This window comes from Hakea prostrata, chromosome 5 (genome assembly GCF_041222555.1).
Source record: "Hakea prostrata isolate BN-2017 chromosome 5, UWA_Hpros_2, whole genome shotgun sequence".
NCBI classification, from domain to species: domain Eukaryota; kingdom Viridiplantae; phylum Streptophyta; class Magnoliopsida; order Proteales; family Proteaceae; genus Hakea; species Hakea prostrata.
The window spans coordinates 18,923,209-18,936,582 of NC_142604.1; the positions used below are offsets into that span (position 1 = coordinate 18,923,209).

General features: G+C 36.3%; 1 protein-coding gene across 1 annotated transcript; it reads left to right on the forward strand.

The window, feature by feature from the left end:
* Positions 1-243: 243 nt before the first annotated feature.
* LOC149015610 (kunitz trypsin inhibitor 5-like) lies at positions 244-981 on the forward strand. Its single transcript, XM_089157238.1, has one exon. It carries the CDS (start codon positions 244-246, stop codon positions 979-981), a length of 738 nt encoding a protein of 245 aa, XP_089013364.1.
* The last annotated feature ends 12,393 nt before the right edge of the window (positions 982-13,374 follow it).

The window sequence follows — 13,374 nt, forward strand, 5'->3', positions numbered from 1 at the left end:
TAGTAAAACTTAATTTGTTTTAAAGAAGGATAGTAAACATGTCTTCAACAAGTGTCACCCCGATCCACTCAAAATGGAGGAATTATATCGCACCCGTTAGTCGTAGTACCCTATAAATTGGCCCTAAGCATAGCCTTCCTTTCTATCTCACTTCCTGTATATTCAAATTCCACTTGAACAATTTCTTTTCTAAGCAACATCACTTTCCTTCCTCTTATAACCATCTACAATCGATCATCCATCATGTGGAGGAAAGGTCTCCTCCTTTGGGGGTTCTTGGCTTTGGCCTCGGTTCAGGCAATAGCTACTTTCTCTCATCTCCACCAACAGCTTGGCTCTCAATATGCAGTGCAAGATACCGATGGCAATGACCTCCAGGCAGGGATGCCATACTACATTGTATCTGCTATCAGGGGAGGTGCCGGCGGAGGTCTTTCGGTGGGTAGGAGAGAGATCTCCACCGGTCAAAGCCAAACCACCCATACCCCTATAGTGCAACAAAGCTCCTATGATAGGAATATGGGTACCCCAGTGATCTTTTCTCCAGCATCCCTAGAAGGCCTAGAATTGGAGTTGCCATCCACAGAAAGAGAGACAACAAGGATAGTGCAGGAATCGATGGATACAAACATTCGTTTCTCAGGAATTGAGAATAGAGTGTGGCAGGTGCAAGAGAAGAGGGAGCAAGCTGCAAGTTGGTGGTGGTTGTCATCAGCAAGGACTTCTAGTGTAAGGTATGTGACACTCAAAGGGAAGCCAGGGCACCCAGGGGAGTCAACAGTGAGAAATTGGTTTAGAATCGAGAGGATAAGCAAGGGTAACCCTATATATAGAATTGCCTACTGCCCCGACGTGTGTGAGTCATGCCATGTGGTCTGTGGAAGGGTTGGGATAACTACGAAGAGCGGCAAGAGATGGCTCTCAGTTTCAGAACACAGAGAGTTTCCTGTCGTCTTCATTAGAGCTAGAAATGATGAATAGAGAAAGAAGCAATACAAAACTTGAATGGAATAAGAATGGAGAATTCTTGATTCTAGCTGAACGGGAACAATAGCATAAGGTGGCGTCTTTGTGTTTACCAAAATAAAAAAAAGGTGGCGTCTTTGTTTTTCTTTTTCTGAAAACTCATTTCAGTAGTCCAATATCATTCAATTTTTGTCACTCTTTTATTTATTTATATATATTTTTCCAAAAGTTTGGTGGCCTTTGCATAGCCATGTGCATAATGAGGATATGGATTTTCATTCATGGTAATTAAGTATAAGGGTTCCATTGCTCCTACAATATGGCTTTTTATTTATATTTTTAAATTAGAAAAATAATTTTAAAGGAATAGAGTGTGATTACACTTCAATTGGTTTACATGATAATTTTGGAGATTTTTTTATATCGAAAAAAATAGATTAAGTATAAAAGGGGCACCGATAACATAAGACAAAATCGTGTGAGAGACTCAAAATTGGGAAAGAGCAAGGTTATTTATTAATTACCCCAAGGAGAGAATTTTTGGTGCGAGTATATATTATCCTTGTCCAACTGGCTCAAAAAGGTTCACCTTTCTTCAACATTTTTTGGCTAAACTATACATGTTTTATCAGACAAAATACCTAATAGCATCCTATACGTAAATAAGTAACATGTCCAAAAAATAAAATAAAATAAGTAACATGGAATAACACTTATAATATGGATTTTGAATGATTGAATTGTGATAGCTATCATTTAGATATTACAGTTATTTTATGTAAATAAGAAAAAGAAGGAACCAATGTGATGCATCTGAAAATTGTCTACCCACCATAGGCCTTTAAATTCCTACAACACGAACGTCAGATGTGGGAGGACTCAACGGTCAAGAAGCCACCTCTGATAGTTATGTCAATAAGTGCACCATCAATGAACTCTAACCAGTTGCAAAGCTTAATTAAAAGATTTAATAGAGGAAAAACATTTCAATTACCATTTCTTTGTGTTATACTTTGATTTATTTAGGGTTTACTCTCATTGCCGTCCGTTGGATCAATTCACAATTCCCATTTGTAGCCGTCCGTTGTAGGGTTTTTCTCCCTCAATTTGAGTTAGTTGTGGTTTCCACATGGAGCATGATTGCATATCTTGAACTTGGCGGGATCATGTTTCTTCCTATAATAGTCGAGTTCCTTTGTGCACAAGGCACCTCTAGGTTTACTTTTGGAACCGGTCCCTGACGGGGTGATTGCACCATCTGTGGTTCGACCTGGTTGGCTATGATTTTTTACTTATCACGAGCCCCCAAGGCAAATTGATTGGGATCAAGTGACTGATCATTTGGTATGTTTCTCTCACCATGGGCATAATAAATGGAAGATTAAACAATTCCAAGTTTCCTGAATGTCCTCCAAACATCACATTTATTATCAGAAACGTTATCTCCTCTCGAGCCGCACTCATTCAATACAAAAAGCCATCATGGTGTTCTTTTTCTTGAACCATCACCTTTTTTGGCGTTGATCCTTGGTTAATCTCGTTCATTGGATTCCTGGTCTTGAGCCATCTCCTATTCTTGATCGTTGATCGGAATTGATCATGTTCGTCCAAATCCATCTTTGGGTTTATTTAAACCCCCCCCCCCCCTTTACCTTCATTTCGTTTCCTCACTTTGCCATTTTGCAAATTACTTTCTAGAGTGTTAGTGAGCTTCTGCGTTCATCTTCAACCTACAAGCTTCATGACTCTTACTCAAATTTCTCAAACAAGTAAGTGCTTCTTCCCTTATAAACTTATTCTTTCCTTCATTGGCTTATTTTTCTCTTCTCCTTTCTGTTTTTCATTTTCTATTGGGTTAGGGATTTCCCAATTGTTCCTTCCTACCTGAAGTCATTCCCTTCTCCCTTTTTTTCTTTCTATCTTTTATTTATTTATTTATTTATTTCTTAACAATGGCTAGTGGGAGAATATTTGAGGATGATTCTATAGATTGAATGGTCGAGGGTGATGATTTAACCAATCAACCCAACCCTTTTACCTCTATAGAGCTGTCTGGAGACAAAAACATTAGGGTTTGTGACCATTTGTTCGGTCCTTCTACTAAATCTACCTATAGAGAGCAAACGGGAAACTCAATGGAGGGTGAAGTTGCTACCTCACCTCCTGCTTCCCGAAAGAAAAAAGCTTCTTTGAAAGCTGTTGCTGGTAGCTCCCAATTGTCAAAAAGGCCGTCTCAGGGTCCAAGTTTCTTTGTTTCTCATGTTTGTCTTGCTGAACTTGACAACTATTTGAATAGCTACTCTTTTCTTTTCACTACAACAAAAAGGGCATATAACCGCGGAATTTTCCGTAGTAAAATGTACCGAAATCCGTAGTAATAGCTTATAGCTACGGATTACATGCGGTTTATTATCTGTCGCAACAGGCTCCGTCGCAAACGCAGTAGCTACACATAAACTACTGCATGTACAAGGTTGTCCATAGCTATGGTTTTTTAGTTACAGGTATTTCTGTAGCTATATATATAGCTACGGATTGTTAGTTACAGATGTTTCCACATCCAACTTCTAGCTACACATATTGAAGCGATGGATATTTTTGTGGTTATATATCATCTAGCTGCGGAAAAAATAACTGCGGATGTTTCCGCGACTACCCTATAGCTACGAAAAAATATAACCGTGGATATTTTCGCATCTAACTTCTAGCTACACATATTGTAACGACAGATAATTCCATGGTTATAAATCCTCTATCTGCGGAAAGTATAACTACATATGTTACCGCGGCTACCCTATAGCTACGAAAACTATAACTGTGGATATTCTGCAGCTAACTTCTAACTACACATATTGTAGCGCCAGATGTTTCCATGGCTATATATCTTTTAGCTGCGGATGTTTTTGCATCTCACTTTTTGGTATACACATTGTAGCGACTGATATTTCCATGGCTAATCTATAGCTACGATATATTAACTACGAATGTTTCTGCTATAATGCTTTAGGTGTGGAAATTTATTTGTAGGTATTTCATCCACAATGAAGATGTGGCTACAGATTTTATTCTACAAATGTATTCACAGGTCATCTATTGAATATACATCGTCGCAACAAATATATAGAAACAAAATATATATTTACTGAATTCAGTATTATCTGAAATCCATACACATCAATTAAAAATAAAAAGAAAGTTATTTGTCATCCAATTGACTCAAACTAGAATAATTGCAAATTAAAACTTAATTTTAGATAACGGGTCTGTGCTAAAGTTCCAAGTGTACTTGAAAAAAAAAAAAACACTAGAATCAACTAGTTGATCCAAGCCTCTGTGCTTTATGTTATGTGGAACTCTGCAGTGCTTGAATCAACTTCTTAATAAATTATCCTGCAATCAATATAAAATTAAATAAATAAATAACAATTAACAATATTATAACAAAATTTCATAAGAAGCCCATAGCTTAGAGTATCACATTACCTTCATGAGAACAAGATGCATCATTGCTCCTAGAAAAGTGATTTCCTTCATGACTATTAAATTGATTAAGCTCCTATCACAGAGATACAGTATTTGCAAAATTAATAACAAGAAGAATCATAAAACTTAGGAATAGAATAAGCTTTAGAGATTGATAAAATTTTAGTAACATTACCTATTCCTCAGTTGAAAAATCTTCTATCTGACAATCTGGATTTGATTGCTTAACAATCGAGAAAATCTTGGTGACTTGAGTTTCTAACATATTAACTTTATTTTTCAGAAAGCAACTGCAGGATCATCTTCTCTTCTGTTTTCCTTAGAGGCAAGCCTAGCTCCCAATCCTAGCCCTTGAATGCGTCTACGTTTATCTTTCTTTAACACCCGAGAAAAGATGTCGGTGTCCCAATTATTACTCTCACCATTACCTTGAGAGGCATCAATTTCTGCTTTCTTTTCCTTGATTTTTTCCTGCAATTAACATATAAAATATACATATCATACATATTTATTATGCTTAATTTTATTTGGAAACAAAAAAGTAGCTGATCGGTATTTTGATTAAAAAATAAATAAAAAATAAAGGAAAACATACAATTGTTTTTTGTGCAATCTCATCAATTGGACGTCCATCTGCATGTTCATGAGTGATTACAAACCAGCACGGTCTAGTTGTACTCCAGTTTCTTTCAACTGTTTTAACATTATAAATATCATAGTTAAATATTTGATACTATAACATTTATAAATATATAAAATGTAAGAGTTCTATAGTTAGCGTTTTCAAATATTACCTTTTCATGGTGAATTCGTGCAAAACTCTTCTGACCTGCAGTATGTGGTGCAATCAAACACATACAAAAACAAGCACGGTACTACTTACCATGACAAATGAAATAAATGAAAATGAAAAGTGGGTGCAATCAGACACATATACCAATGATTAGAAATAGAAAACATTGAGGATATGTATGGTTGAAACTCCATGAAATGAAACACAAACAAAAAGCAAAACAAAAAAGTGACCATTTTACCTTAAATATCACCGTATTTAAGAAAGTGTGTAAATGCAAATAAATGGTCTTGGAAAGTGAGCAATGTAGTGAATTTTGTCGAGATTCAATGGGATTAAGAATATATTATACATACATCTCCATGTTCTCTCAGAAAAGAATATAATAAAGGCAAAGTAAAGACAGGAAAACAATATTATATTTATACATATTAAAAAAAACCTATTCCTTTTGTGGGTTTTACCCAAACCTCAGATTAAACCCCCTTTTTGGAACAAGCATGAAGATAGGATTTAAGTAGAGACACAGACAGAGACAAAGAGAGAGAGAGAGGGACTGGAGACGGTGAGTGTGCAAATTGTGAGACAGAGGAGGGGGAAGGAGAGGTTGTTCTCTTTCTCTTCTTCGTCTCACTCTCTCACCTTTGGAAGTCACAATCACGACCTCCCCCATTTCCAACCTTTCTTGGTAGCAAGAATAATCAGAAAAAAAATCTAGAACACATTGTTTCGTTTTAATACATGTAGAGAGAGATCAATTTACCGAAAAAACAATGCAAAAAGGGATCAAAAGAAAGCACCTCAGACTGATCTTGCTGCTCTGTCCACATCAAACCTATGTTTCCCGAACTATTGTTTACTTGTCTCATTGCGCCATTCTATTCACAAAGAGGAGAAGAGATGGCGGGAATATTAGGAGGGAATGGGTCTGCTAGAAAACGTGGGGGTTTTTTTCTTTTTTGTAGGAGGGAAACGTGGGTTTTTGGGTGTGAAAATGTTGATCTTTTTCAAAGAAAACGATTTCTCCCCAAAAAAATCGGTTAGAAACTGAATCCAAATATAACTTCTTCCATTTTTATTGGGTAGAAGAATCCAAATATACCACTTTAAATCCAAAATATTACATAAAATCCAAGTTTTTCTTCTTTCCTTAATGTTTCAATAATTTTTCCTTATAAATACATTTTGTTTCTTTATTATAATTTCTTTCGTACTAGCAAGATTTAAGTTTAAATATTTTGGGGGTTTTTGTTAAATAATTTAAATCATCAAATATTTTCATTTTAGGGGAAACATTGTTTCTAGAAAATTATTGTTTATTTTTTTGTTTAATTCGTTTGACGTTTCATGGTTTTCCTCCTTTCATTTGTCATTATAAAAATTTTAATTTAATACAATTCCATAATTCAAAAAAAAATTAAAGTTGATGTAGAAAGAAGAGACTCTGAATACTTATACACTCTAATTTTCGAATTTGATTATCATCCATTTTCAGAAGAAAAAAAATGTTGTATACTTTACTCTATCCGGATATTATCCAATCCGATAAGCAATTATTTGAATCCGAATCCGGTTGCTTAGCAGATGGACACCGATATTTTTCTGATACAGATACCTTTAAACAAATATGAATGCGATTTCGGAGGCGGATTTCGGCTATCCATTTACAGGTCTAGGAAAAGGAGAAATTTCTATATCTCCCATGGGTGAAGCTACATTGGGGCAAGAGGACCATCCCCCCCCCCCCCCCCAAAAAAAAAAAAAAAAAACCAATGTTTTGAATATTCCTCCGTTCCCTTATAAAAATTTTAAAATTTTCCTTTTGACCCTCTTTCCATGTATGAAATATAGGGGTGTCAATAAAGCCCGCTTGACCTGGCCCAGCCCTAACCCCCCCGCTCGGGCAGAGTCAACCTGAAGGGCGAGTGAGGGTTAGAAAATAGATTTGTAAATGGATTGGATACATAAGTATCCGAATCCGGTTAGCAAAATCGCTATCCAATCCGAATAATCTGACATAAATTTAGAGAAGGCATCAGAATTCAAATCCAGAACTTTATCGAATATTCGATAATAATCTGATCCGATAAACTATCCGATTATTGATTGGTGATTGTCTTCTTTTTTATTTTTTTATTTACAATTTCCTGTTATCGATTACCAGTTTCAGAATCTAATTATCAACCCTTTTTTAGAGAAAATTGCTAAATACTTTACTCTGATAGGATAATTTCGATTTACGATTATCTGATTACTAATTATTGGTTTCCAAATCCGATTATCATCCATTTTTCGAGAAAAAAAATGTTGAATACTTTATTCTATTTCTTATCCGGATATTATCCGATCCGATAAGCAATTATTTGAATCCAAATCTAGTTGCTTAACGGACGGATATTGATATTTTCCGGTAAGAAAATTTTCAAATACGGACACCCTTAAACGAATATGAATGTGAATTCGATGGCAAAATTTAGCTATCCATTTACAGGTCTATTACAAAATACTTGACCTTGGTAGGGTCTGGTTGGGCTTGGGTTCCACCCTCGAGCCTGCAGTTTTATTTTAGTATAAAGTTAAAAAACTCAATGTTGCTACATTTTTAATTACCACAGCAATATGTTTCTCATATTACTAGAATTCCTAATTTTAGTGTTGTTTCTATAGTTATTATTATTTTTTTATTTAATTGTTGTGGTTTAAATACTATAATCTAAAATATCTTAAATTACAACAATACATAACTTTAATAATATTTCTAAAGTTAGAGGGAATATGTTTACTACGATTTTTAACCGCATGTTTTCGCAATTAAAAAGAAATTGTTACTACATTTTTAAATAAGACAGCTATTATATAAATTGTATTACTACAATTCCAAATTGCAGTTATATTTTAGTAGCCAAAAAAGTTGACATTGTTACACTTTTAATTCGTAGTAATAAGTTCCATATATTACTACACTTTTTAGTTGTAGTTTTGTTTCTGTAGTTACAGTGTCTTTTTATTACTATGGTTTTGAATATCGTAGTTAAAAATATTTTAAATTACTACAATACATAATTGTAGTTGTATTTTAGTAGCCAAAAAAGTTGACATTGTTACACTTTTAATTCCATAGTAATAAGTTTCATATATTACTACACTCTTTAGTTTTAGTTTTGTTTCCGTAGTTACAGTGTCTTTTTATTACTATGGTTTTGAATATCGTAGTTAAAAATATTTTAAATTACTATAGTAGATAACTGTAGTTATATTTTTGCAATTAAAGGTAATATATTAATGCGGTTTTGAATACTGTAGTAAAGGTTGTTCATATTACTACACTTTTTAGTTATAATTTTACAAGCACATCTATAAATATATTTGTTAGTGCGGGTGCTACATGTTGCAACAATAATTATTTAATATTACTACACATGGAAAACTGTAGTTAGAAGAGACTAGTAGCTTCGGTTAAAAAAGTGTAGTTAATTATCCGAGCTATAAGGGGTTTTTGTTGTAGTGTTTCCCTCTGCGCCCCCCCCCCCACAAAAAAAAGAACTCCTCCCTCACACACAAAAAAAACAAAAAAGGGGGGGGGTGTTTTTTTTTTTTTTTTTTTTTTTTTTTTTTCTTTTATCGACGGTGGGGGGGGGGCCGGCGGCACCCCACCACAAAAAAGCCCCCCTTGGTTGGTTGGTGGGTTTTTTTTTGGTGGAGGGTTGCTCCTTTTTTTCCTTTTTTTTTTTTTTTTATTTTTTTAAAAAAAAAAAACCCCCCCGGCTGGGTTGTTTTTTTCTCCCAAACCAAAAAAAAAAAAAGGGAGGTGGGGGGGAGAATAAAAGAAAAAACGCCCCCCCCTCCTAATAAAAAGGGGGGGCGCCCCCTCTTTATTATGGGGGGTTCGCCCCGAAGATTTGAACTTCCTGATCACTTAGAACCATCAGGACTCATACACCCAAGTGAATCGTCCTCTTCCTTTATCTTCTGATGAGAACAACGCCGTTCTAATGATAAAGTCCATTCAAGCATGTCAGGAGATCCATGGACACGCCATGGAGTATGAAGCTATGGTCTTATGGTGGGGTCTAGCCCCCGGTGAGCTCTCGATCATCTGTTTAATTTTTACTTTGATGTTGGTCTTCCATTTTTTTAACTCTCATTCTTTTTCATTATTTAGTGCCTCCAAAATACAACCCCAACGCAGTAAAGGCCATGGCCTCTGAGGGGCTAAAAGCCGCCAAAGATAGGGCGATTCCGAAGAAGAGAAAGAGCCCAAACCTGCCAAACCCAACCCCAAGGCTCCCTCACAGGCCCCCAAAGATCTGTTCAAATCCTCCATAAGATAAATGGAAAGGCCCTAATTGACATGGTAGAGTTGACCCAAGACTGCATTAACCTGGCGAAGAAGAAGCACGATCTTCTTGATGGCGTTCCATCAAAAAGGGATCGGGTGGGGCAAGGGACCTGTACATTCCTCCCTAGAAGCTTACAATTCATGACCGCATCTTTAGGGATCCGAACCTAGCACTAGGGTGGGCAACCAATGTTTGAGCGTTGATGTACTTGTTTGACTAAGGTTTGGAATGTTGGAGAGGTAATGGGTGGTGTTGATAAGTGTGAGGTTGGTTCTAGCACAGTTGGTTGCACACACATGATGGTTCCTATTTTACTTTGTATGGAATTAGGTGTATCCCAGGTCTTTGGAGAGGTTTTGATCTCTCTTCTTAGCCCAGATAGTGCTGGTATTGACATAGGTGTTGTCAAGGGCTATCCTTACTGGTTGTTGAGGTTCATGGGTCTCAGGGGTGTGGTTCTATCAACTTGTATAGTTTGGGTGGGAGTACTTACCTTTAAGGTGTCTTGGTTTTATGTTACTTGTCTAATGGGTTGGTTTGCACCAATGTTGCATGCTAGGTCAGGTTATGCTGGTAGTTGGACTTTAGAGCTTGTGTGCATTGTGTCCTAGGCATCAACATAGGTGGTGATTGGAATTTGTTCCCTCACATCTAGTGTTTCATTAATGTGGTCTTGTGGGATCAATGTAGTTATTGAGTCTTATGGGGTTTACTTCTTCTTTTTTTTCAATCTTTTTTATCCCTAGTTGGTGTCTATTCTAGGGTGACTTGGATGTGTCTGGTGATTGACTTGTGCCCTCCTTGTAATGTGTGGGTGGTGTGGTCTCGGTTTGAGTAGTAGTTATTAGACCACTGATAGAGTTGGAAGATTAGTTGCCTCTGGGTCACCTTGAGTGATTGTTTGATTGTTTCTTTACATTTCCACTTTGTTGTTACATGTAAGTCTATAAGAGTCTACATCATGTTTTGGGTAATTGGATGTTTATTGTCTTTCTTCACAATAATTTAGAAGATAGAATTTATTTGCAACTTCTTTAGGCATTTTTACAACTAAATTGGAAATATGACTCGTTTAAAAGAATCCTCTTGTGGTTTATTGCGTACTCCCTTGGCATTGGCATATAAGACTTAATATCTATGTGTTTAACAATGTGTTTTGCATTTGTGGATTTTATCGCTTCATCTCATTTGCATTCATTTGCATTAGTATCTGCTAGGTTTTATGTTCATGCATATTTTGTTCAGTTTTTGTATAGATGCATGATTTGTTTCCTTTCATTGGTACTGCTGCTTTTGTATTTTTTTGTTTTGTAGGTACATAGGGAATGACAATTGAAGTCTAGTCAACTATGATGAGGGATTACCTCATAGATTAAGGGGGAGAATCATAAGGGTCTAATCTGTAATTTGCTATTTTCTATTGGACTATGGGTTTATGTTTAGTTTGAACCATCTTAAATTGGCGCCTATACTTCCGGTTGGGGTCAATGTTTTGGGTTCATTTGTTACGGTCTCTCTCTCTCTCTCTCTCTCTCTCTCTCTCTCTCTCTCTCTCTCTCTCTCTCTCTCTCTCTCTATTTTCTTCTTCTTCCTCTCGAGGTTAGGGTTCTTGAAGAACCGCTGCTGCCGCTCCTTCATTGTGATGGATCTCGATGTACGAGCAATGGATTTGAGCATAGTTTATGCTATTGTGATCGCCTCTTAGATGGTATTTTTTTACTGTAACTTTTGTACATGAACTTGTAAGGTTTTCTAGCCTCATATATACTGGACTGGGCCTCTTTCTTGAGCCCCAGAGATGTAGGTCATATGACCGATGTCATTTGATCTATGTTGGTGTCTTCTCCTTTTCTTTTTCGCTTTATCACCATTCAAGTGTATCGAAGCTCACAACATTTCTCAATTACTTCATTGCAAGGGACGGTTGCCTTTGCATTACCATGCGTAATGAAGACATGAATGACCACATCAATAGCTATTTTGGAAGGCATTTTGCATGGAGTTCATTTGGCGAACTGCCAGGGGTTGTTAGTACTCAGATTTGGACCAGCTATGCTAATATTTCCGAGATGCTGCCTTGCCTTTCTGGCCACCCCAATGTGGCTCCAATTTTATTCCATATACTTCAAGTCCTCCCAGATGCTTTGTTTTGTAATATTCCGCTTAAACTTTACAATATAACATAGAACAGTTTCTACTCTGGAATTCACAACAGGGTAGTTCTTACTTCTTCCGTATGGTAATCAAGAGTAGTAGTATGGTTGGGTCTATTAACTTTGTATTTCAGTGTTTTATATGTTTCTTTCTTTCATCCCCCTCTCCCCCCCCCCCCCCCCAAATGTAGGATCTTCTTAGAACCAAGGTTTGGAAATATCTAATGATATGATGTGATATTAGTCAACACTTATTCATAGACAACATGGCCAACACGAGATGATAAATTTCTTAACAATGTTGAATTAGTTCCTCCTATAGTGGCACTAATGTTGTTAGATTTACTTTTAACTGGCCACATTTGGTTGGATAAGATGACTGAGGATGGTTAGGGACGAAAACTATACCATATTCACAATTATATCTAATTACCCTCAAGGTGTTTATACAATGTGTTATGACTAAAATACCCTTTAATCCTAAATTATCTTTTTTAATCATTATTTTATTATCTACTGTTCTACCACCATCATTTCCATCTCCGGCAAGATTAACTTTGCCATTGAAGACCAACGGACAAAATCTGGCACCCGATGAAGGCTACTGGCGAGTAAGCCACTAGTTTTGTAATAGAGAGATTTGGAAAAGAAAGGGGAAATAAATAAATAATTAAGCAATTCCTGTCTCAATAATGGCTGATCCAAACAATACTAAATTCATTTGGAGTGTTGAGAGAAAATGGAGGATTTCCCTATTAATTGAAGCTAGAAAATTGGATTTCATTTTCAACTAAAACCACTCACACTATCTTAGGGAGTTTTCCGTCTGATCAAGTCGATTTTTCTGTTGGTTCTTTACTAGAGCTTGAAGAAACCGACCTCCGACAGGGGATGATACATCACAACCTCTCGAAGCAAACATAAACTCCCTCTAGTTCTCGATGTGGTCATAGATGGCTGTCATGCATTTGTCCCCTTTTTTCTTCCTCAGGTTAACTGCATCCACCCTACACCCAGAGCCATGTTGGCTTGGAAGGGTTCGTTTATCTCATAATCCTCCACGTCAAAGGAGAAGAGGAAAACACATTTCAAAACCTTAAAATAAACAAACAAGTTGTCGACGCTCTGATTCTGCAATCTGCAAAAGTGATTGAATTGAAGAATATTCATGAATAATTTATGCTATATCCCACTGTAGTAAGTGAGATGTATTTCAATTGATATTAATACGTATTGTATAGAGAGTATTTATAGAAGTTTATACAATGTAAGAAGTATAAACTAACTATAGTAAGCAATACACTAACTATATGCTGACTGTGTATCCTTAACACACCCCCTCAAGCACAACGGATCCATGATCGTAAGCTTGTTCAGAATCAAGAAAAATCGTGGATGAGATAAACCCTTAGTAAGTAAGTATGCCAACTGATCAACTGAAGAAACAAAGCGTACAGAAAACTATCGCGTGGCCACAATATCCCGGACAAAATGAAAAATCAATCTCAACATGCTTCATATGAGCATGAAAAATGGGGTTGGCAGTCATGTAAGTATCCCAATATTATCATACCAAATAATGGGACCCGTAGGAACAAAAATATCAAGCTCTTGAAATAGAGACCCAAACATCTCAGCA

What these genes read in the sequence shown, in the direction of transcription:
- LOC149015610 (XM_089157238.1), top strand. Translation starts at nt 244, where the DNA reads ATGTGGAGGAAAGGTCTCCTCCTTTGGGGGTTCTTGGCTTTGGCCTCG.